This window comes from Juglans microcarpa x Juglans regia, chromosome 3D (genome assembly GCF_004785595.1).
Source record: "Juglans microcarpa x Juglans regia isolate MS1-56 chromosome 3D, Jm3101_v1.0, whole genome shotgun sequence".
Taxonomy (NCBI): domain Eukaryota; kingdom Viridiplantae; phylum Streptophyta; class Magnoliopsida; order Fagales; family Juglandaceae; genus Juglans; species Juglans microcarpa x Juglans regia.
This window is the reverse complement of record NC_054598.1, coordinates 19,618,706-19,644,440: the sequence shown is the minus strand read 5'-3', so window position 1 is coordinate 19,644,440 and position 25,735 is coordinate 19,618,706. Positions and strand designations below refer to the sequence as shown.

Genomic DNA, 25,735 nt, shown 5'->3' with positions numbered 1-25,735 from the left:
GATATTTGAAGATCACTCAAGAATATCATAACTGAAGTCAGCTCTTATCTTCAATTGCATTCAAGGAAGAGATACAAACGAACAAACAAAAGAATATCATAAGCTCATCAATTTTTGGAAGTTTTGATTCATCCCCTTTTCAATCATACCCATACAGCCAATACCTTCCCACAAAAATTAATCTCATCCCATATGGTTCCATTGAGTTTCCTAAAGTCTTGCCTCTGATTAAAAATAGCAACATTCAACCAAAGAAATTAGAATTAGTTTGCACGGTGTATGCAGTGAAGACCAAAATAGCCTACATACATTCCAAAATTTAACAAAAAAAATGCTCGAAACTCATATTTCCTTTGACTCCTATTCCAGAACCACGAGTATCTAAAAGAAATGAGTTAATCCAAAGAAAATTACCTTTGTTTCCGTGAGTATTGGACCTAGAGGAGCTACAAGTGACCAAATCTTCTTAGGTTGTGGAACGCGGTGCTAGGTGGAAGCTTGGTCGGTTAGGACTTGTCAGCTCGATCGTATTTTTGAGAGAAAATTGCTCGAGGAAACTGGAAAAATCTTTGTAGCAGGAAGAGAGAGAAACATAAGGAAATGGAAGAAAATCGCTCAAGGAAACAGAGAGACAGTTCTTGAGGGAAGAGAGAAAATAAGAGAAAATCGCTCTACTTAAAATCGCTCAAAGAAATAGAGAGACAATGCTGAGGGAAGAGAAAAAATTGGAGAAAGGGAGAGAAAGTGAGAGAAAGAGTAAGAACGCGGGGGACAAAGAAACAGAGAGAAATACGTGGGAAAGAAACTGCGGGTAATTGGATGGAAATGAATGAATAAAATATACGTTTGGCCTGTGAACAGTGGCTCGCCAAATATGATCGGGGAGAGTGATTCACTGTAGCTCAAAGCTTCAACTTTTACTCTTTGATGAATCCAATGCAGCAATTTTAACGTAAAATAAGGTAAATTTTGAAGTTCATTAGTATTTGATGAATCGAATGCTAGTGCTCTTATATATGGTGCCTAAAAATTACCAAATTGCGTACGTACAATATGGTCGGAATTATGCCATTTTCAGTGATTAATTATATATGAAGTCAATGAGGCCGTGAGAGAGCACACATGGAAGTCATGCAAAGTAAATTACATCGAAGTGAGTATCTCATGAAAACGACAAAACAGTAGTAGAATTTCCTGATGTTGTGCATGGGTACGTGCATGGTATTTGGACAAGTCTCCGCCATGATGAAATTAAACTGTGAAGTGAAAGTGAAGGGGAGAGGTTGTTCCAAGTGGAAAACAGGCACATTGATACAAGCTGCTGTACTCTTATGCACAGCCTTTTTGTGTTTAAGCAAAATGACGAACCAAAACAACCCAAGAGCCGAAATGATCAAGGTCTATGGTGCACTTGGAATTTCTTATACCCCGAGGCTGAAATAGTTGACTAGGCCAATGTATATACCACTTGTTTAAGAAAGGTTTACCATTGATTCCATAAAAAAAACAAGGAATTCTGCTCTCTCCCCACGAGACATTGTGGCTGAACAGCTGCTCTGACCACCATAACACAAAAAAGGACATTTGAGCTTTTTGATGATCCAATCCATTCATGACTCCCCAATTGGATGGAAAGACATAACACAACGAAATATAGTCCAAAAAAAAAAAAAAAAAAAACAACATAATTTTCTGTCAGAATGAGGGTGAGGGAAAAGGACGAGATTGCCGGAATACTTATGATTTGTTTAGGACAAGGAACGGAATATTATTCCACAGATTCCGTCGAAGCCGATCACTATGTAATGATGAATTTGTTAATATCACTTCAGTCCAAATTAAACTAATAAGAATTGTAAACCTTTTTGTATCATCCTCACACGCATTAATGCATCGCTCTGCTTCTCTCTCTCTCTCTCTCTCTGATTTTTTTAACGATTATTTTACTGCTTTTTAATTTCATGATTTGATAATAATTACGTACTTTCCCACAAATATGATACGTATAATTTGATTATAATTACGTTAATCTATATCGTTTTTTTTTATGGTAATATTTATTGTTGTATTCAAAGTTGTATATATGAACAGGGAAAGTTAAATTAATTAATAAAAAGCTACCCAGCAGAAAAGGGTGATAATTAAACGAGGAGGAAAGAGCAAAGACTCGGACTTCGGGTGGCTATTGGTCAAGAATCGGTTTTGTTGTTTCTCGTTTTTCAGCTCCCTTTAATACCCTTAGAGGGAATAATTTCTTGTCGAATTCCCGTTTGTATTTTCAATTTCGGTACAGTTAGAGGAAGGAGGGAGGGAGAGTTGAAAGGAGGAGGGGCTTTGATTCCCGAGGTGAATGCAGCAGATCTGGGTACGTCTCTCCTCACAGTAGTGTCTGGCTCTTTATATATTTTCGTATACATATACAACCAGAAATAATATATAGTTCTAACTGCTAAAATCTTTGGTTGTTGCGTTTACTTTTTGACCTGTTTCTCTCTTGTCATGTCGTCATTGTTCTTCGTCTATATTTACAGGGAAGATGTTTGTAGGACTTTCTCTCTGAATTTAATCTGTCATGTCAATTTTTGTGGGAAGTTTCTTAAACCCTAATTGTTCTCTATATGTCAAATGTTTGGACGCTCTGATGTTTTTAGTTCAATGGATTTTTCTGTCGTGCTATTCTTTCCTTTATCCCAAGTAAAGGCATTTGACATATAGACACAACCATTGATTCTAATTTGGTTAAACTATTGGATTTTCCTTGACATGATGTAAAGGCACAACCATTGATAAAAAAAAAGGCTTTAGGACTATTGGATTCTGATTTGGTTAAACTTTTAACCTACGCATAGATAGTGAATTTTCAAATCTTCATTAATTAAACAAACGAAACTGAACATTCCCAAAAAGTGGCCTAGAGAAAAATAAGAAAACACTGAAACAAATGGGAAAAAGAAGAAGAAAAAGGAAAGTTTATGTTTATAACTTGAAGAGTCTCAGACAGTTTCTGTCGAGTACTTAGATACGGATCTTGTTTTAACTAGTTTACAAGTCGTTGCCTTTGTTTACAGTGTATATGTGACTGTAGATATATTATGGAGTAGTTTTGTTGTCCTATACATATCTTTTGTTGGTACTTGTTAGTTAAATATGTTCATCATATAACTGTAGAGCAAGTGTCAATTCTCTTAGGCATACTAATACCTTTCAATATATTGGAGGAGAATAACTTCTGGAGGTAAATTATTCATGTGATCTAAGTACTCATATTGTTTTGGTTGCTTCTGTCTAAAATGGAGATATTCTATGGAACACATTTGTCAAGAAGAATATTAAGAATTTATGTAAAGATAGAGTCCTGTCACTATTTCTAGTAGACGTTGAGTGATAACTGTCGAGGGTATATTGTTTAAGAGGGCATTGCTTCCTTCCATAATTGTATTTTCTCTACTAAATCTTTTATTCTTTTATCAGATCTGATTCACTGCTACATTAATAAGGGAATTTCCTTAATTACAACTACCGATAAAGAAAAGTTTCCTTTTGCACGGGACCGGGGTTTACTTTACAAGGATGGGTCCGAAGGGCCCTGCCTTGGAGAGCTTCCCTGACATAAAAAAAAAAAAAAAAAAGTTTCCTTAATTACAACTACTTGAGCTTGCTTGCTTTGTTTAATTCACAGATATGAGTATGCACATGCACCTTCATTTCCCAGATATCTTTTAAGTTCATCATGATGCTTGAAATTATTTCCAAGATCTGTGCAATGAGGAATTGCTGCCTTTTTAATATGAAGCTAATGGCTTACATTCCAATGTTCTTGGTTACATGTGTCATTTCAAGAACAATTTCCTCATTCTCTTCGGCATGAGTTTTTGTTCTATGGAGCATTCTTATATTTCCAGCCTCGTGTTCTAGGAAGCTGCAACATGTCTTGTAATTTTCTTTATCTTTCATGCTATTGACAGCTTCTGGCCTTCTTGTTTTAGGATAAATGATAGATGTATCAGCCAAAGAGTGTTCATAATTCAAGCCTAGTCCAAAAAAAACTCGCTAGTTCATGGTCAGTATTTAGATTGTGCTATGGACCCAATCACTGGAGGAAACAGTCACAACAACGCCAGTCTTGCCTCGAAGCAACGCTTGCGTTGGACACATGAGCTTCATGAACGTTTTGTTGATGCTGTGGCACAACTTGGTGGGCCTGACCGTGAGTCATCTCAACCTTTATATTCCTAATTAGGTTTTGTTGTTTGTTGTCATATTTCTACTAATTCTGAACTGTGACCTTTATTTGGCAAGATGCAGGATCCATCTGGTAAATTAGCCAGGCTATTATTTGGTATTAATAGGGTCTACTACTGCTCATTTTAACTTCTATATCTAGTTTTGTTTTGTTACAATTTTGAATCAGTTTCTAATGCTAGATGCTATAACGCAATAAGTGGGAACGCCAGGCTCTTCTTGTAAGTTAAAAGTGATGGAAAGGATAGGAGAAACAAACAGAAGTAACATTTTTTGGGGTTCTAGTAATGTTGTACGGTGTGAATTCATCACGCATTGAGCGAGGGCTGCAATAGCCCTACTTATGCCCTTTTCTTTCTAAAATATCAAAGTTGTCACTATCCAAAGGGGGAATATGAACTCAGAATGATTTCTTACAAATCTAATCCGGTGTACAAGTTGATTATGAGGAAAATAGGTACCTTAACTCATTTCTAGGTCGTGGTGCTAGGTTGTTCATATAAAATGTTACAGAGGAAGAATGTGTGAATTGCATAAAAATCTAATCAAATGGTCCTAAATTTCTCTTGAAGGAGTACCAAAATTCAATGGATAAACTCACCAAATCCTATGCTAATTATTATTTGTGAATATTGGAATTGTTGTAAATGGTTTTCTTCTTTTTCTTTCTGGGTTCTGTTTCCAGGGGCTACACCCAAAGGTGTCCTCAGAGTAATGGGTGTTCAAGGTCTAACAATATATCATGTCAAAAGCCATTTACAGGTATATAAAAATTGATTCTGTGCTATGCAAAAATTCCTTCTTCCATTTATCTCATACTTGATTTTTTTCCCGGAATGTTTGTGGATGGGTTTGAGGAATTCGTATGTTAAAATTCATTGTCATCTGACACTTTTTTTGACTCTGTTTTTGTGATGCATCCAGAAATACCGGCTTGCAAAATATCTCCCGGACTCATCATCAGATGGTAGGTTAACCGATTTCTTTTGTTCAATGTTCATTTATTACATCAATGATGGCAACTATGTTCTGATTGACCAGTGTATAGGGCAGGTTCTCTGTGATGATAACCATAGGGAAGATGTATGATCAATGATCATAGCTGCCTCACATTATTTTTTTCACTTATTCTTAAATTTTGATGCAAGGGAAAAAAGCTGATAAGAAAGAAACTGGGGATATGCTTTCAAGTTTGGATGGTTCATCGTAAGTACAGCTGTCAGTTTTACCATGTCGTTCATGCCATAATATACTCATTTAGTAGGTTATTAAACAGTAACAGCTCCCACATTCTGGATGCAAGATTTCCATTTATATCGTTGGAATCATTTATTATTTTCCTTTCCTGTTCGATGTTCTCAAGTGTTCAAGACATATGGACATAAAATTTTTCAAATTATGATTACATCCGATAACATCTGACTGTCAAAATGGCTTGTTATTTGGCTGCTTGGTATGAGAAAGAAAGTGTTCTTCCTTTCTGCAGTGGGATGCAAATAAATGAAGCCCTCAAGCTGCAGATGGAGGTGCAGAAGCGACTGCATGAGCAATTAGAGGCATGTTTTCTCGTTGTTACTAGTATCAAATTAAGTATAAGCTTAACCCTTATGGGTTGGCTCAAGTGGTAAAGGCCTTGGGCTTGGGGGTATGCTCCTCCCAGGTCTAAGGTTCAAATCTCTTTGGGTGCAAACAATCTCTAGGGGCCATCGGACTGGGGGATTTTTCCCTTGAATTACCCGAGGTGCATTTGCGGGAAACTTCTTACCGAGGGTCTGTGCACCCCCAGGATTAGTCGGGATGCTGTTCTTGGACACCCGGTTCAAAAAAAAAAAAAATCAAGTATAAGCTACTGATTTAGTTTTTCTTTCATCATTATCTTTCTTATGATCCCCTTAATCTAGCTTTTCTGAGGGAAAGAGAGAGCATGTGACCTATTCTACTTAAGTAAATTGGAGTCGGAGAATGGGACAGGGATGCAATTAGTCTTTTTCATTTTTGTTCTTGGTGCCCTAGTGCAATGGGACATGTTGGAGTCTTAATTTGTCAACTCTCACCAAACCTGTAATTTCTGCATATTTTCAAGCATAACAGGTTCAGAGGCAGCTACAGTTACGGATAGAAGCCCAGGGCAAATACTTGAAGAAGATAATCGAGGAGCAACAACGACTTGGTGGAGTTGTTTCAGAAACATCTGGTTCTGGGGTCCCAGGTCCAGCATCAGGTGACAATTGCCCTGATTCTGACAATAAGACTGACCCAGCAACCCCTGCCCCAACCTCCGAGGGTCCCCTACAAGACAAGGCTGCCAAGGAACGTGCCCCTGCCAGCCTTTCCATTGATGAATCTTTCTCATCTCACCATGAACCATTGACTCCAGATTCTGGTTGCCATCTCAGTTCCCCAGCCGAGAGTCCCAAAGGTGAAAGTTTGATTAAGAAGCAAAGAGTCCTTGTGGGTGGAGCATATGCTAAACCAGAAATGGTGCTTCCACATCAGATACTTGAGTCGAGTTGCCCCTCGTACGAGCAGCAACACTCCATTTTTCTGTCCAGAGAGCAGTTTGAACCTTCATCGGGTATATCAATCAGGAATGAAGATCACATGGAAAAGTTTGGGGCAAACTGATTAACATTTTTATTTTTAATTTTTTTGTTGTCTGTAGTGTCTTTAGTCAAAGAACTCTTTATCACTAATGTTCTGGTATGATTAAGTTTCAGCATGGAGACATTTCCATAAGAGATGATGTTTTATTAAATTCAGAGAATTGTTGTAAACAGATGTTGGGATTTGATTCAATCATCAGGTGCTACTTGTAACATGGAACACCCAGATTTCTAATAAATGAAATATTAATCCCTTACCATTCAAATGAAATACAGCAAAGGACTGTAGGCATGGCCAACGAATAATGATATACACACATCACATTTTATAATATATTTCATAACAATATTTTGAGACGAATGTATTTTTGTAAAGTGATGTTATTTTCTGAATTTTGTTATATACAGTTAGTTTTACGTAATCCTTACATATTTTATTGATGTGATTGACTAAAGTAGTTATTTTATATTAAAAAAAATGACGCAATCAATTTTTATTAGTGAAATGCATAAAAGAGTACGCAAAAATAACCGCATTACTTGAAATCATGGATGTGCACTTGTGAAAAACTCATTTCTGCAAGACTGTGAACCGCTGAAATTAGAGAGAACTTTATCTTGGGTACCAATAAAAAGAAATTAAATAAAAAAATGGGTTTGTTTTTCGTTGACTGTTGGGAGAGCATCTTCCGCGTTCTTTGTTTTCCGGAAGGATCGTCGAGAAAAATTGGTGTTGGACAATTGGCAAGATTTTGGTCAATAATTATGGGTTTGTAGACTCTGGTTTTTAAACGGCAAACTTCTTTTTGTTATTATTTATTTATTATAGGCTAACCTATACGGCTGACTTTAAAAATTATTTAGCATTTTCTCCTTGGACTTTAGTTTCTTTCTCTTTCATTTCCCACTAAAATATGTGACAAATTCGCTGCAGCGCCAGTCAAATCTACAAAATATAAATAATTATATATATATATATATATATATATATATATACACAGAAGGAAATCCAATTTCTATTTCTATCCTCCAATTAATAATCATTTTAGACTTTTCTCACAACTACCAAAATTAATACTTTTTATATTTTTTCGGAATAGTACAATGAGACTAATTGGATCCCAATTTTTTTTTATTATTAAAACCATATCATTTAAGGAAAAAAAAATTAGATAAAAATAATTAAAATTAAAATGAATTTAGTTTAGAATGAAGACGACTGGTTTGGTTACACAAAATCAAATTATCTCATCTCATCATTACAATTTGCTCAAACTTCCACACAAAATATAATAAATAATTCAAATTTTTTCAAATCTCAAATTTTTTCGATAAAACATTCCATCTCGTTGCATCTAAATTGCGTAATTAAACGAGACCAATCAAAATCTTAAGTAACAAGTTTCAAGTACTTTTCTGATTGATTAATAAAAAGTTAAAAAAGAAAAGAAAAAAGAAGGCATAATTTTCAATTTTTCATGATGGCAGGTAGACCAGTACAGCCGTAGTGGGATTGGAATAACTTTACATTTAACAAATATATAAATGCCGTAATTAGTGAGCAATATATATTTTTGTCAACAATGGAGGGGTCACCGTTTTATTACATAAGCAGAAGAAAAAAACAGCCTAATGCTTATTGATTTTTTTTTATCATATTTATATCTTAAATAGTTTTATATATTATGTACTTTAATAATAGACGTTTAAAATAGAAAAAATCTACTTCCAATATACATAACATAATACTATAGTGGATCCCATAACAAGTATATGGTTACATGATTAAATTGTTTCTAATTACTTATAACATTTTTATAAAATTAAATTTATTTTTAATTAAATTACATGATTACTTTTGGTTGATTGAATTTATTTTCTAATATATTATACAAGAATATCATGTTATGAGACTTTTAATTTAGATTCTAGTAATATTATATGCAATTGTAAAGTGTGCAAGTACCGTGCAATTATTTTAAAAAATAGTAAGATTTATTATTAAAAAATTATTATTTTTTATATAAATTTTATATTTATTTATTTATTTTTAAAATAATTATACAATATTTGTATAGTGTATATAACATTACTTATAATATACAGTACACGTGTTGCCAACCACCGATTTGACTTCTCTCTCACCACAACAGGCTCCACCATCCTACTTAATACATCTTCGAAGCTCACGCTACTTCCCTATATCTTACTGGCCTTTTGAATTTGCCCCTTCCTGTCTACAGTTTTCCCTCTCTCTCTCATTCTCTGTAGTCCCAACTGCTTTGGCTGCTACAAAAAAGAATCTCCTCTAAAGCAGGCTCTTTTAGACAGAGAAAGATACAACAACTGGAAGAGAAAGAGAAACATCTCTCTTTCAGAGTCCAGACCCACAAGCGTGTTAAAGTCAGAGCCACCGATTTCCCCTTTTGCCTATTCCATTTCTATATCCGACAGGTGTGCTACTTTCCCTTTTTCTCTTCTTTTCTCTTTATTGTTTTCACAAGATGCAAAACCCATTACTTTGATATAAAGCTCTCTTCCATTCATCGTTTTTTTTTCCCCCGTCTCTGTACTTGGGTTGGGTTGTATCTGCTGCTTAATTTTGCTTCTCAACCGAAATGGTCCAGACAATCGATACAACTCTTGATATCTTGATTCTGGAAAAGGGTTTTGCTGCCACTTGATTGTTCATTCCCTCTCTCTCTCTCTCTTGTCGGTGTGCTCTTTCAAATATGGGTGCTCAAGGTTTCTGGTTGATGATTATTCTTCTCTGCTTCTGCTTCCAATCCCGCCTTCTGAATTCCCAGAACATGACGTGCAATCCAAATGACCTGTCGGCGTTGGAGGATTTCTTGAAGGGTTTGGAATCGGTAATCGAGGGTTGGGGCACCAATTCTTCTGATTGCTGTGTTTGGTCAGGCGTCACTTGCCAATCTTCCTCCTCCCTCAGTTTGAACGACCCTATCGATTACAATAGAGTTGTTAAGTTGGAGCTCCACAGTAGAAGAATAAATGGTAGACTCTCTGAATCATTAGGCAACTTGGAACAGCTCCGAACACTCAATCTCTCGCTAAATTTCCTCCGAGACTCGCTTCCTGTTTCACTGTTTCATTTGCCGAATTTAGAGGCCCTGGACTTGAGCTCTAACAGATTTTCAGGGCCGATTCCAGCAAGCATTGATTTACCTTCAATCCAGTCCATCGACTTATCTCAGAACGGCTTGAAAGGTTCTATTCCCGCTGGCATCTGCCATAATTCAACGCGAATTCAGGTTCTGAATCTAGCCGTAAACGACTTCTCTGGTAATCTTCCACCGGGTCTGGGGAATTGTAGCTCATTGGAGAACCTCTATCTCGGCACGAATTATCTCACTGGTGGGTTGTCTGATGATATATATGGACTAAAGAGATTGAAGCGGTTGGGTGTTCAAGACAACAAGCTTTCTGGTCAGCTAAGCAGGGGAATCGGTAACCTTACTAACCTTCTTCGTTTGGATATATCCTCTAATGGCTTTACAGGAAGTATCCCAGATGATTTCTATGACCTCACAATGTTAGAGGATTTTGTCTCCCATACAAACTATTTCACTGGTCAGATACCACCGTCCTTGTCCAATTCATCCAGTCTCACTTTGCTTAATTTGAGGAACAATTCCTTGGAGGGTCCAATTAATCTTAATTGTCCAGAAATGGCTAGTTTGGCCTCTCTTGATTTAGGTTCTAATCGGTTCACTGGGCCTGTGCCTGCTAATCTTCCCTCTTGTCGACTTTTGAGCAACATAAATCTTGCCCGGAACAACTTCAGTGGCGAAATCCCAGAAAGCTTCAAGACATTTCAGAGTCTCTCTTACCTCTCACTCTCCAATTCCAGTCTCTCAAATCTTTCGTCTGCCCTTTCAATCCTACAGCAATGCAGGAACCTAACCGCTTTGGTCCTGACCCTGAACTTCCATGATGAGGAATTGCCGGCTGATCCTAATCTGCAATTTGAAAACCTTGAAGTTCTCATTATTGCAAATTGTAGACTCACTGGTTCAATTCCACAATGGTTGAGCAGTTGTACCAAATTGCGGTTGTTGGATTTATCATGGAACCGGTTGGGCAGAGCAATCCCAGAGTGGTTTGGCAACTTTCAATATCTCTTTTACTTGGACCTATCAAACAACTCATTTACTGGGGAAATTCCAAAAGACATAACAAGTTTAGAGAGTCTCATGTACGGGAATATCTCATTGGAGGAACCTTCCCCAGATTTCCCTTTTTTCTTGAAGAGGAATGTGAGTGCAAGAGGATTGCAGTATAATCAAGTTTCGAGCTTTCCACCAACACTGGACCTAAGTCACAACAATCTTAGTGGAACACTCTGGCCAGAGTTTGGCAAACTGAAAAGGCTCCATATTTTGGATTTGAAATTTAATGATTTGTCTGGAAAAATTCCAAGCAATTTATCGGGGATGAGAAGCTTAGAGACTCTGGATTTGTCTCACAACAATCTTACAGGGATAATACCACCTGAATTGGAAAAACTCAGCTTTTTGTCCAAGTTTAACGTTGCGAGCAATCATCTAAGTGGGGAGATCCCTTCAGGAGGCCAGTTTCAAACATTCCCAAATTCAAGCTTTGAAGGTAATAACTTTTGTGGATCCTCTTGTCATCCATCAGTAGAGCAAGGAAGGCCTAGATTGTCACAAAATTCAGGAACAAACAGAGGACCTATCATTGGAATTGCTATTGGGGTTGTTTCTGGAACAACTTTCCTTTTTGTCCTTATGATCATGATTGTGTTGCGGGCAACTAGCCGAAGAGAGATTGATCCCGAGAGAGAGGATGCTGACACAAACGGTAAAGATTTGGATGACCTTGGGTCAAGATTAGTGGTTTTGTTCCAAAACATGGAGAATAATAAAGAGCTGTCCCTTGATGACCTTCTGAAATCTACCAACAATTTTGACCAAGCAAACATCATTGGCTGTGGGGGATTTGGTCTGGTTTACAGAGCCACCCTCCCTGATGGTCAGAAAGTTGCAATCAAACGTCTCTCTGGTGACTGTGGTCAGATGGACAGAGAATTTCGTGCTGAAGTCGAAGCCCTCTCAAGAGCTCAGCATCCAAATCTCGTACATCTTCAAGGGTATTGCATGTACAAAAATGACAGGCTCTTAATATACTCTTACATGGAAAACGGAAGCTTGGATTATTGGTTACATGAAAAACTTGATGGCCCATCCTCCCTAGATTGGGATACTAGGCTTCAAATTGCTCAAGGGGCAGCAAGGGGGCTTTCGTATTTGCACCAATCATGCGAGCCCCATATCCTTCACAGAGATATAAAGTCAAGTAACATTCTTTTAAATGGAAAATTTGAAGCCCACTTAGCCGATTTTGGTCTCGCAAGGCTTATACTCCCCTATGACACTCATGTCACCACTGATCTTGTAGGGACGCTAGGCTACATCCCTCCTGAATATGGACAAGCCTCTGTTGCAACTTACAAGGGAGATGTGTATAGTTTTGGGGTAGTTCTGCTGGAACTTCTGACTGGAAAAAGGCCCATGGACATGTGCAAGCCGAAAGGATCCCAGGATTTAATTTCTTGGGTATTTCAGATGAAGAAAGAGAATCGCCAGAATGAGGTTTTTGATCCATTCATTTATGATAAGCAGCATGATAGGGAGATGTTGTGGGTGCTTGAGATTGCATGCCTTTGCTTAAGTGGAAGCCCTAAGGTGAGGCCTTCAACCCAGCAGCTAGTTTTTTGGCTTGACAACATCAATATCAACATCTAGCTTTCTTACGTAGCTGAGTGAAACACTGGTTGTACAGCTGGAGATATGCCTCCATACGCCTTCTAAGTTCCATTGCTATCTCTACAAATTGGTGTTTCTGTACCTTAACGGCGTCTTTTGTAAATATTTCCCCACATATTTTGGTTCTCAAGAATTCTCTCTCTGGTACATGTAGGAGAGAGAGGTATCTAACTAAAAGCAACAAAATTTGTAAGCCTGATTACCGAGATTAAGTTTTTTTTGCTTCCACTTGTAAGAGAACATATAGCCTCTCAAACATGTATAAATAATAAAACTTCTGAAGTTTCACTCTGTTGTAGTAGTGCATAGCTAATATAAGAATGACAAGTTTAAATTGTGATCATATCGCGATGTGCAGTATGGAGATATGCTTCCATACCCCTTGTTAAATTGTTAGCTGGCTATCTTGAGTAAATGGATTAAGGTTGATAGTCCCATACCTATTGGAGTTCAGTATCACAATTTTAGTTATTGTGATTCTCCAAGTCCTTTTGTTGTAGATGGCTTTCCAGAAAGTGAAACAGAAAGTCCCCATTTTTTTTCGTTTAAGCAGTTAGCTACAAATAGAATCTGTCAACACTAAAATTCAAGGAGGATAAAAGGGAAAGGCTAAATTGTAGATGGATTTTGGAAATTTGCTGGTGAGTGCATTGCTACTTACTGGATTTTGGAAAATTGTTGTCCAGTCCTCTTCATTGAAGATACATGCATGCATTGATTTTATTGCACTTCTTTGTGCTTTTTCTTTTTCATTCAAATGTCTCAGTGATTTTTCAATGCCTGCTTCTTATTTTTTGGGGTCGACTTTGTGTTCTGCCTTGCCTTGCTTGCAAGGTTGTCTCTGCTACCATGCTTTTTTGTTTGTTTTGCTTCTGTTTGGGGCAAAGCCCTTGAATCTTGGAGGCCATCAAATTCGGACAGCAACTACAATGCAGACAGCCACTGATTTACACAACAGTAACCATCTATTCTGTTGGGAAAAGGATGGAAAACCAAGCAGAGAACAAAAGCCTTTTAGATTTGACACAAAGTCGAGTATACTCTCATCATTGCCTCTATTCCCTCCCAAGTGATAAAGCGTACATTCCTTTCCCTTCAGGTTATGAAAGTTTACCCTTCTATCTGGAAAGTCTTTCTAAAGTTGCATATAATTCTCAGGACAATGGTAGGGTGCATATTAAGGGCTAGTTTGTATAGTGAGATGAGATGATATGATATGAGATAGTTTCAGATGATATGATATGAGATATTGTTAGAATATTATTTTTTAATATTATTTTTGTTTTGGAATTTAAAAAAGTTGAATTATTTATTATATATTGTGTAGAAATTTAGAAAAGTTGTAATGATGAGATAATATGAAATGAAATTTGTATCCAAACAGGGCCTAAATATGATTTTGTTTTTATTTAAACATTTTTAAACATCCTTAATCATTAAGAATAAATAAATTAAAAATACAAATTCACTAATAATCAATACCTTAATCATTATGAAAAAATAAAAATATATAAATAAAATACATGAGTGAGCACGTTTGATGGACAGTCATACTAGCATTTTCCAATTCTCAAGAGCATGAATCTTTGCTCTTATGAAACCACTTCATTTACGATAATGGTATTAGTGTATGAAAATTAGATGCTATTTTTCATCAACTCATACTTATTAAATAAAAATAGTATGCATTTTTTTATTTAAAATTATAATTAATTGTATAAAAAATGTATTGATTAAATAACTTATTTTCTTTTTTCTTTTCGTTTTATCAGCTTATATTTTTCAGTTTTACAACCAAACAATTTATAAATATTATTAAATATTAAATGCAGTTCAAAATACTAGCATCGATACTCTTTTAAATATTTTATCTATTGCATAATATATAGCTGAAGGTAATTTAGTTTTGTTGTATAGAATACTTTTATTTAATAAATTTAGTTATTGTTGCGCATCACTCAGCTTTACGACAAGGACTATGTAAATTTCAATCTATGGTACTTTATTTCTATGAAATCACATCATCAAGTTCAACTATCCCGTTATATTATTAAATAACAATAAGTGTTATAAACCACATCATCCTATCTTCATCTGTACGTGTTATCATTCAAGAAAGTTACATAATCTGTCATTAGGTTAAACTTATAGAAAAGATGAGCAATATTATGTACAATCCTCATTTGGAGATTATAATACAAGTCTAGGTAATTTTATCTTTAAAATTTTTTAAAATTACAAAAATATCTCTCTTAAAATGATATTTTTTATTTATTTAATGAAAGATCTGCAAATACATTTCCCAAGTGGGGATTGCAAATAGAATTTCTCAAAAAAGATAAAAAGTTTCTAATTGATTTCGGAGTTTATCATCAATGGCGGAACAACAATCTTTTTTATTGGCTAACTTTTTTTTTTCCGTGTGGCATATTTATGTAAAATAAGAAAGACTAAAAAAATCATAAAAACATAACTATATATAAAATTAGATCTCAATAATTTGTTACATACACGTTTCAGATTTTTTACGATAATGTTTCATGGAATGAAATATTTAGAATTTATTTTCTTTATGTAAAGTGATCTTTTAGAATGTCATCTTTCATTCTAGTTTGTTAGCTAGTTTAGCAAGTTTCATGTAATTAAATCTAGATATTTTCATATCACATTAAACATATAATGCTATAATTGAGATTTTAAATAAATTTTTTCTTACTTAATCATGTCTATACACGGCAAGAGAATGCATTTTTTGAGACAAAAAATTTCATCCCAAAAAAAATGCCATTTTCGCCTCAAAAGAGAATATATTTCGTCTCCATTTTAGCCCAAAAGGTTTTTGGAGATGAAATTTGATTGTCATCCCAAAATATATTTTTAGGGATGAAATCTGGCCAAACACGTTTGAACGCAAATCTTTTTAGGAATGAAACGTTTTTTTTGTCCCAAAAAATCTTTTGAATGGAACAAGTATTGTTCGGACGGTCGGGTATCTATTCAAACGTTATCAAAATTTGATTTGAACGAAGTAGGTTTATTTAATAATGTTCGAATGGAGTGAGTGTTCGAACAATTTATTTATGTTCGAACAAACAGAATTTGATCAAACACAATTGACAAACGTTTTAATTGAAAAAAGTTGTTCGAATGGTTGGTTCGATATTTTTGTTCGAACGTTGTACAATACATTCGAATGATGGAAAATTTATTCCAACAAATTAGTATTTGTTCGAATGTTCAAACATGCAGTCTGTTCAAACAAACAATTAGTCTATTCGAGCAGGATTGACAATTCTCAGTTCATTCAAATGATTTTTGATTGGTAGTTCGAACGACAACGAAAATGTATTCAAAGGGTAATAAATTGTAAATTATCGTTCGAACTGGGTATTTTACGTTCAAATGGTATTCATGATATAGTAAGCTATAAATTCAAAATAAGAAACTAATATTAAATATTGTAATTAAAACATCACAATTGTTCAAATGTTGTATCAAGTCAGAATAAGTCAAAAGACAACTAAAGAAAATAAGTTCTAGGATGGTGGTTGCATAGAGTTTTGGAACTTCACTAATTGCCAATGTTCGAACATTTTTTGGGATTGAATTTCTAGCTTCTTCTACATGTTTTCTTCTAATGTCGCTTCTATATCCGCTACTTGATCTAATTGAGTTTGCAACTTTCATTGCTTGGACCTCAAATGTTCAATCTTGAGTCTTGCTTCCTCTAATTCTAGAGAATTGTTATTCGATTTGACTTGAGAAGAATATGATATTGAGGAAGGTTTCACGCAACGTCCTAAGCCCTCAAATAACTAGAACGTGGTCCAAGAATATTAGAAAAGATCTGAACATCATTCACAGATGAATCAATAGATGGAGTCGCAACATTTTCCAAAAGTGATACCATCTTGCCCTATTAAAAAAAATCATTAGAGATAGTATAAATGATAAAAATATCGAACGTCTCAAATTTTTGGCATAAGGGCCTCTCTCTAGGAAAAAACATTCTCCATTCTTTCTAAACCTTCACTACAGATCCGACTAGAAGGGGTGGGAGTTTCGGCTCCCTTCCCCCTCCCTCCCTCTCTCCCCCTCTGTGTAGTGTTCCATTTAGTGTTTTTTGTATTTTTTTTTTTTGTGTTTTTCTAGCCAAATAAGGGAGAATCGCAGATCTGGAACCTTCGGCATCCATAGACCAGTATCTCGGAGACGTTCGACACGTGTCTCTCACGCGCCACTAGGAAGCCCTTTGTCGACGACACACAAGGCATTTCTGGGCCCTATGAGTCTGGGACTTCCAAGATTGACCGTCAGTTTTTCTCCCAGAGTGGCACGTGTACTACATGCTCCATAACAACCTCTCAGAGCACTATTTTTTCATTTTTACAGTGTTTTTCCATTGTATTTTATTTCGTGTCCAGTATTTACTTTTTGGAAAAATAAAAATTTAAAAAATAGTACTTTCGGACCTTAGTTCGAATGGAGTGGTCTCCCCGTCTACTTAGGTGGTGCTTATGGTGGGGTTGGTGCACCCTACTCCACTTAGTCAGGGTAAAAGATTTTGTCACTCAGTTATTGTTAACTCTGTCGTGGACAGAGTTATGCTATCTCTTAGACTTAAGTCTTTAGAGATCTGCCGTCTAGACTAGACCATGTCAGTTACCGAAGTGTGCTGGGAAGCTATTAACGTTTGTAACTGGCTTGTTTTTTAGTCAACTTTGTATGTCCTCCTTAATAAATGGAATTTGGTCCGTTACTATCACAAAAAAAAAATATTAGACAATACAAATAAAAAAAATTAAACTTACATAATTTGTTTATGCTTCGAGGCTGGTCCAAACACCATTACGAGTTGTATGTGATTTAGCATACAATTGGATCAGTTTATAGTTAGCAGGACTATCTTGTTCCAGCAAAAGAAAAATTTATATTATAACTTCAATCACAAATTTTAATATGTTAATATTTAACGGGGACTAGTGTAACGTTACCAATTTTTTTGATAGTCGATGAAAGGATCTAGAATCCGCATGATGATGTATCATTAAATTTGTTCTATTTGCTTTGTTGATAATACTCCGTTGCTAAAAAAAAGAAATAACATTGTTACTATATTTGTTTAATGCATCTAACATATACCATAAAGAAAGTTAGCAGCGAAATTACCTGATATGCGAGATCTTCAAACATATCATAAAACTTCTCACATTCGTTTGGTGACATGTCTTGGAATGGATTTTGATGCGCCTATGTTGTACTGCTAAACTTCTGATAGTGTGCATGATATCTACCTTTGTACCTCCGAAATGCATTGGATATAAGCTCATCAACCGTTAGTCAATCCTCTCACAGGCCAAAATTAAGTTCAAACTCATCCTTGAAAAAATTACAAACGATTAGTCCAAATACAAACTAATTATAAATTAAATAACAAGTTATACTTAATTGTTTTCTAAGTAACTTATTATTAGGCAACGATTTTTGAAGTGATCTAACACATCTTGGAGAATTTTAGCTATCGGTGCATATGTGCGAGTAATGGTACAACATAGGAAGTAAGCCAAGCTGTCGAATCTCCAGAGATACCGGTATGATCATTAGGACTATCAACTTTAATTTTTTCCGCTTTCATTACTTTCTCTATATAGAAACCTTAGTAGCACCTCAACCTCGGTGATGGCTTACAACAGCTATATAGTAATTAAAGTACATAATATCAAAAAAATTATTTTATTTTTAAAACACTATTATTTACATCATCACATAAAATCAAGTTTCTATGCAACCAACCTTGTCCTGGGTCTGGTGATGTTGGCCCACAATTCGTGGCAGACAAACCAATTGGAGAGTCGGTAATGGATGGAGATGGCACATGAGTTGCTTTGCGTTTGAGAGACATCTATTTTAAACTATAATAAATTATTATTCACAAAAATGTTATTATTTTTACAACAACGATACTTATACATAAACAACTATCATTCACTATTAGTTTTGATGGACTAGTTGCCCTCATCCTCTCTGGACACTTCAATTGATTCATGTTCTACTGACAATCCGCCCTTAATTACCTATAGTTCAACATCTTTTCTACGTAATGAAACCATGTCATATTGGCTAAGATCAACAAATTAACTAATGCCTAATTCGTTTTCTTGATATGTTTTTTCATTTTTTGGACCATCAAATTATTCATATTGTCCATCTGTCTCTGGAATGTAATCATATACATTTCTTGGTGAAAACTTTTGTACTACTCGCATGGGTTTTCGTACTCCGGATCATCTAATAAAAAACTTGATTTGCTTGGCAAGTGAGAATGAAATGACTCTGTTCATACCACGTACGAGATGTATTGACACTTACAAAATATTCATCATTACGCACTCTTAACTAAGGCTTTGAGACATCACACCAATTACATTTAAACAACCAGACCATATGTCCCTCACGTACTTAAACCCAATCATATTTTTGATAACTCCGTAAAAGTCAATGTTCTCCTCCCTGTGGCTTCCTTTGACTATGAACCTACAATTTTGAGTTTTTCTATATTGTTCTCTATCAGCCGTGTGAAATCTATATCCACATACCAAACATGTTGGGTATTGAATGGCCCACCTGGACGAACCATGTACCAAAGCATACAGTTCACTTGAGATTAATTTTGAATTATCACCATATTTCGATACAACCTATATCAATAAATTTTTTTCCCAATTAAGGTGGTGGCAAGGGCTATGGATTGGCTGAAGGTGGTAGAAGGGCCGTGGGGAGGGGTTGAGGGAGGTGGTTGGGCTCACGACAGAAGGGAAAAATGGAGATCCGGGGAGGGAGAACGGAGAGGGGTGGTCGTGGGTGGCCATGGTCATGGTTGGAGGCAGTGCATAGCAGCAGGGAGGCTGCGACAGAGAGAAAAACAGAGGAGAGGGAGGAGAGGTGTGGATCTAAGAGGGCTAAGTGTGCATCGATGGACCTAGGGAGGGGAGCTGGTGGTCGAGGTGATGGCTCATGGCTCACAGGGCTGGTGGGGTCATGGTGGTGCGGGGAAGAGAAGGGCTGAGCTTGTGGGTGAGGAAACAGAGAAGAGAGATAGAGGAGGGCCTCAGGTTGGGCATGGAGGAGCAGGGGAGGCTCCAGTAGAGGGCTAGCGGCCTCGGCAAGGCATGGTGGTGGCAATAGCTGCAGGCGGTGGCGATAAGGAACTCGAGAGAGAGGAGGACCAGATTCACGGAGGAAGAGAGAGAGAGAGAGAGCAACGTGGGGGCTAGGGGATGAGGAAGGGGTGGCCAGGGAGAAGAGGTTGTCGTCGACGATGGGCTACAATCACTATAAAAAAAAAACTGTTTAATTGTGGCCTCCTGTAAAAATGACTATTTTCTGTCAAAATGAGTTTGTTTTCATCATAAATAGTCATTCTTGTAGCAAATAATCTGTGGCAAATACTCGTTTTTCTTATAGTGAGTGGCTGTGTTGGGAGGCCGAGGGAAGAAGAGGAATCGGGGAGAGAGGGAAGAGGAAAAATTTTGGGGGGGGGGGGGGATTAGGGTTTTGAGATTTAATCTAAACCCTTCATCTAGGGGTTTCCAAATTGATCTAACGGTGATAATTAAACACTAAAAATAGGAATTAAAATAGAAATACCATAGGATTAATTTAAAATCTAACCTTGATTCTAAGCATATAATCTTTCATCATAAAATAAAATGATGAAGTTTATTAAATATTTTTAAGAGAAATAAAATCATCTAAATAAATAGAGTTTTTAACATAGAATAAAATGATGAATGTTAACTAATATTCTTAAAAAAAAAATTATTTAAATAAAATGATTTTCTAAAACTATATTATTTTTGGGGCTCCAAAAATATGAAGATGCTTACCTTAAAAATTAGGCTTGGTTCAATTTCAATAATACTAATAATATTCCATTTAAAATAATTTTAGATATTTAAAATATTTCAAGTATTTTAGAATATTTGACTCGCTTTAAAATTTATCTGTTAAATTTAAAACATAATTTTATAATTTAAAATATAAAAATAAGGCTAGTGACCAATCGAGAGAAAAAGTAACGATTGGTTACGCGTTAAAGGTGGCCTAACACAGCCATAGGCATGGTCTTCACCCCATGGGCACCATGAGATCGAGTGGCTTGGGCCACCCCTACAAGGACGAGGGTTGCATTGAAAAACCTCAGCCATGGGGAAACTGTTTTCCGAGGAGGATGAGTTTTGGTGGAAGGCCGACCTCTCATTATAGTTTTGGTAAAAAAGAATTAAAATGTTTTTTTTTTTTTTTTTAATTATACTAATGTCGTGGGAATGGAAGGAATAGCTATCTTTTTTTCTAAAACAATAAAATAAAATTCAAATAGCGCCTAGGTCACTTAAATAATTTTTCTTGCATCTCACCTATTTTTTTTTCAAACATTATTTAAATACAAATGAATTATTTTTAATTTTTCTAAATTTTCAAACAAAATAGAAAAATCAATTTAACTTTTCCAAATTCTAAAACAAAAATAATATTAAATAAAAAATAATATTTTAACAATCTTTTAACTTTATAATATTTTTTATTCAATTTTTACTCTAATTTTATAAAATCCAATAGATACTTAAGATTTAAACTATCTCACTACTATTCATAAACTATCTTATTACTATTTACAAGATTTTTGTATCTTATTTCATTTTCCAAACATTTTTTAAGGGGGTTTGGATAGTGAGTAACATTTATTATATTTAATATTAAATTGAATAAAATATTATTAGAATATTATTTTTATTTTAAAATTTAAAAAAGTTAAATTATTTATTATATTTTATTTAAAATTTTTAAAAAATAAGAATAATTAAATAAAAAAAATTGACGAATTCTAAATTCAAAATAGGGCTAAATCCACCAACCAAACAGGTCCTAACGTAACATTTGACAGGCTAGGTAGTGAGCTTTGCCACACCATGCGATCAAAGAAAAATATATGCCGAAGTTGTCACCATCAATCAGACTATGAAATTAAGTACAGTTGTACCTTTGAAATTGTTTGCAAGCCACTATAGTCGCCGCCCTAGTGGACAATGACATTGTTTTTTTTGATAAGTACTATGACATCTATTACAAACCTGCCACCATGTTTTTCTAGAGAAAAAGACAACAAAAGAAGAGGTCGACATGGCTTTGGAGGCCACCGGAAAGAAAGAAATTAGGTTAGCTAAAGTTTTCTTATCTCGAAGCTCGGGAGCATTCTTATGAATTAGTTAAAATTAAAGATTATTTTTAAGCGTCGTTTAGATTTATAATTCATTTTAATTTATCTTAATTTATATTATTTTATTATTATAATTTTTTTAAATTTTTATATAAAATATAATAAATAATTTAATTTTTATTCTACTATTCATAAGCCATTTCAATCCATTTCAATTTATCTCTGAATCCAAACCACTCCTTAATAAATATAAAAGAAATTTAATTTTTAACTATTCTATTAATATATAAATCTCTATATTAGAATATCTATTTTTTCATTATATGACAATAACATAATATAAGATGAATTTAATTTTGATTATTCACATCAAATCTCCACATTAGATTATTCATTTATTCATTATATAGTAATAAATAATTAATAATTTCAAAAATATTTAATTTTTTAATTATTAATTTATTTTATTTTATCATATTTTACTATTCTATCTATTATATATTAATTAATAATCATATTCTTAGTAAACTAATATATCATTAACTCAAGTTAATATACCAATTGTGATAAAATATGTGATAGAAAGAAAGAGAGAGAAATAATTAATAAAATATGTATTTGATGTATGTACAGTAACTTTTAAATTTAAAAAAACTTTTGAAAGTAGCTGTAGCTAAATTCTAAATATTTTGAATTTAGCTAATCTATTGTAAATATATTTTACTCTCTAATAGTTATATATTGAATAAATTTAACTTTTAACTAATCCATCGAAGATGCTTTGATAAGGATTTATAAACAGTTTTTCGAAATGGAGAAAATAAAACAAACATATATCACATGAGTAATCAACAAACATAAGATTGTGGAGTTGTGAGAGTTTTAAGTCCCTCTCACTACCACTTTAACTCGATTGGATCACAAGTAAGAGTTTAACTTTCATGACTAGCTCATGATAGCAACGCAATTACATATATGTTGTTGCCTTAAACAGTGTACCGTAATGTGCTCTTTCCAATTGCTCTATATTGTCAATTGTGTTTTAATCGACTACCTAAATGCATTTCCGAATGCTTGGGGTTCTTCCATCCTTATAAGAATTCAGTCATTTAGAAAATATTTTAGCCACAAATAGATTACAAAAAAATAAACATACAAACTGATATGGCTTGATGTGGTATGTCAGATTGTCAAGTTACTTTTATTATAAAATAAATCTAACGGATTTCATGAAATCATATCAGTATATGGGTTTATTTTATATAATATCTGTGTCTGTAGCAATTCTCTTTAAATTTAATGCAGTTATCAAACAATATATGAAAGTGCATCATCTAATCGTCTTGTGGATCGTCAAACTAGTCCGCTCTTGACGGATCTCCTCCAAACCATTTTTGGGCACGGGTTTTTCTTCTAATAACTCTACGTCCTTGTCTAGGTCAATATGCGAAATAGAAAATCTTCTAATTCTTCTATTTTTACATCGACATACACTACAAGAAATTTGATTTTTAGGGACGAATTAAATTTTGTCCCTAAAAGTAGTTAAATTATATTTTGTCCCAAAATATGTGTTAAGGACATGTTTCACACTACCAACTGCACGGATGACCTGCAATAGATGAGATGACGGCAGGGGTTTCCCAGTGGACCTCTGATGCCTAAATTAGAGAGAAGTGGTCTCAATATAAGTGTATGAATGAATGAAAAATATGTTACCTTTATGTGTTATTTATAGGAGTATGAAGGTGTTGATAATGGCTAGCTCCAGAGTTTATTTTAGACAACTCTCAAATAAATTGGTAGGATAGCTTTCCTGATTCATTGGAGGCATTATCTACTCTCTATATTGTCCATCACGTGTCCATAGGTTCAATCTTTAGGCTTGAAGATTACACTCGATTCTTGAGGCCTTAGACTTGGGCCCTCCAACACATGGACTTGTTCCTCCAAGGCCCTAAATATCCCTTTCAGTTACTCCGTTAATTTCCTTCGTGCCTACACGTGGGAAATTAATCAATTCGTGCTTTCACTCTATCCTGCTAGTTTGGGGCAAATGGATGACTCTTGGGATCGTTACTCCTTTTACCTCGTTGAGGGTCTATTCTAACTAGGATGCGGGCTTTGGAAGATTCAACTTTCCATTATGTGAAAGACGTGGCCCACGTCATCCGTAACTGTTTCCACACTTTTATTCATTATTTTTTCTTTTATTAAAATAAAATGATAACTGATGACGTTGTAACCCTTTTGCCTTCCCAAGAATCCCTCATCATTGCTTCATTTTCCCGCTCTACTTCTTTTATCTTCTTGCATCATTTAATCTTCTTGTTTCCTTTCCTTCCTTAACTCCATTCTCAAAAGAAACAATCGCCACCCTTCACCATTTTGATCTTGTTTCTTCTAGTTTGTACAACAATGGCTCAACGTGGTTCTTATCTTGTTCCCAATTTGCTATTTAAACATCTGATTGACCAGCCTTTGGTAAGTCGCCTTAGCGTTCTTCAGCCCAAAGAGCATCACTCGGTAGTAATAAAAGCCTCTTTCAGTGATAAATGTTATCTTCTTCATCCGATTGGTTCATACGAATCTGATTGTATCCTGAATATGCGTCCATAAAACTCAGCACTCGGTGTCCCATTGTGGTGTCAACGATAGTATTGATTCGTGGCTAGGGAAAGCTGTTCTTCGGGGCAGGCTTTATTCAGGTCTGTGAAATCCACACATATCCTCTATTTCCCGTTAGCTTTCTTGACAAACACCACGTTGGAGAGCCACTCCAAGTAGTATGTTTCTCTTATAAACCATGTAGCCAAGAGGTTGTCTATCTCCTCGGCTATGGCTGTGCACTTCTTCATACTGAAGGTTCTCTTTTTTTGGCATATTTTCTTTGCCGCTAGATCAACACATAGCCTGTGCTCTATGATGGCATTGTCAATTCTTGGCATGTCTTCATCACTCTAGGCGAACACGTCTTTGTGTTCGATCAACAGTTGTTTTAATGCTCCCTATATTCAAGGGGAGCCTTGTTCCCACTTGTGTCGTGGCGTTTGACCGATCTGGGTGTAGGGCTACTATCTCTAGAGGCTCGTTTGCCTCTACTTACATCAAATTATTTTCATCTCTTTCTTCCATGTCCTGGCTAGCTACGATTAAAGGTGGGTGTGGCGGCTTCCCTTCCAAACTTTCTACGACACATACTCCTGGTGCCCCTACTTTAAGTTCCTGCACGAAGCATTCCTGTGCCAGGATATACCCTCCCTTAACCTCGCCGACACCTGTCTCCGTTGAGAACTTCATTTTTAGGTGGTAGGTAGAAATGACAACCTTCAAATTATTCAAAGTTGGGTGCCCCAATATGGCGTTGTAGGATGATAGGGCTTTAACTACTAAGAAGTCCATCATTGTTGTAACCATGTGTGACCCTTAGCCGATTGTGATTGGTAGTGCTATGGCGCCCATTGGTTGAACAGCCTAGTTGGAGAATCCCTTTAGGGGGGTAGGTGAAGGGCGTAGCCTATCGGGGCTAATGCCCATTTTGGCGAAGGCATCCTAGAATAAGATGTCAGTTGAGCTCCCGTTGTCGATTAGGATCTGCCTGGTCGTGTAGTTTGCGATTAGCAATGTAACTACCAAGGCGTCATTATAGGGTACAAGACCCCTTGACAGTCTTTGTCTCCAAAAAGATGGTAGGCGTGATACCTAGTCTGGGGTGTTTGGAGGGTTTATTCGCCATATATACCTCGTGGTACCTTGCTTTACGGGCATGAGCCTTTCTATTGGATGTTTTCATGCCCCCGTTGGCAAATCCCTGCTCTGGTCCTGATTTCTCCTAAGAGAGCTTGGTCTTGGTCATGAGGTTGGTG

The 25,735-nt window shown here is 35.5% G+C and overlaps 2 protein-coding genes across 4 annotated transcripts; both read left to right on the top strand.

Moving 5' to 3' along the window:
* Window positions 1-1,905: 1,905 nt before the first annotated feature.
* Window positions 1,906-7,111, top strand: LOC121255834 (myb family transcription factor PHL7-like). Of its 3 annotated transcripts, none has more exons than XM_041156369.1 (7): window positions 1,906-2,365; window positions 3,988-4,207; window positions 4,928-5,004; window positions 5,167-5,209; window positions 5,400-5,448; window positions 5,729-5,798; window positions 6,334-7,111. In XM_041156369.1, the coding sequence occupies exons 2-7, from the start codon at window positions 4,081-4,083 to the stop codon at window positions 6,865-6,867; spliced, it is 900 nt and encodes a 299-aa protein (XP_041012303.1). In that variant the 5' UTR covers window positions 1,906-2,365; window positions 3,988-4,080; the 3' UTR covers window positions 6,868-7,111. The 3 variants fall into 3 exon arrangements, with proteins under 3 accessions (XP_041012303.1, XP_041012302.1, XP_041012301.1); XM_041156368.1 differs by having other exon boundaries at window positions 1,910-2,365; window positions 3,966-4,207; window positions 5,391-5,448; XM_041156367.1 differs by having other exon boundaries at window positions 1,912-2,365; window positions 5,391-5,448.
* Window positions 7,112-9,045: 1,934 nt separating this feature from the next.
* On the top strand, window positions 9,046-12,995 carry LOC121255763 (phytosulfokine receptor 1). Its single transcript, XM_041156258.1, has 2 exons — window positions 9,046-9,299; window positions 9,473-12,995. Exon 2 carries the CDS (start codon window positions 9,578-9,580, stop codon window positions 12,629-12,631), a length of 3,054 nt encoding a protein of 1,017 aa, XP_041012192.1. The 5' UTR covers window positions 9,046-9,299; window positions 9,473-9,577; the 3' UTR covers window positions 12,632-12,995.
* Window positions 12,996-25,735: the final 12,740 nt, after the last annotated feature.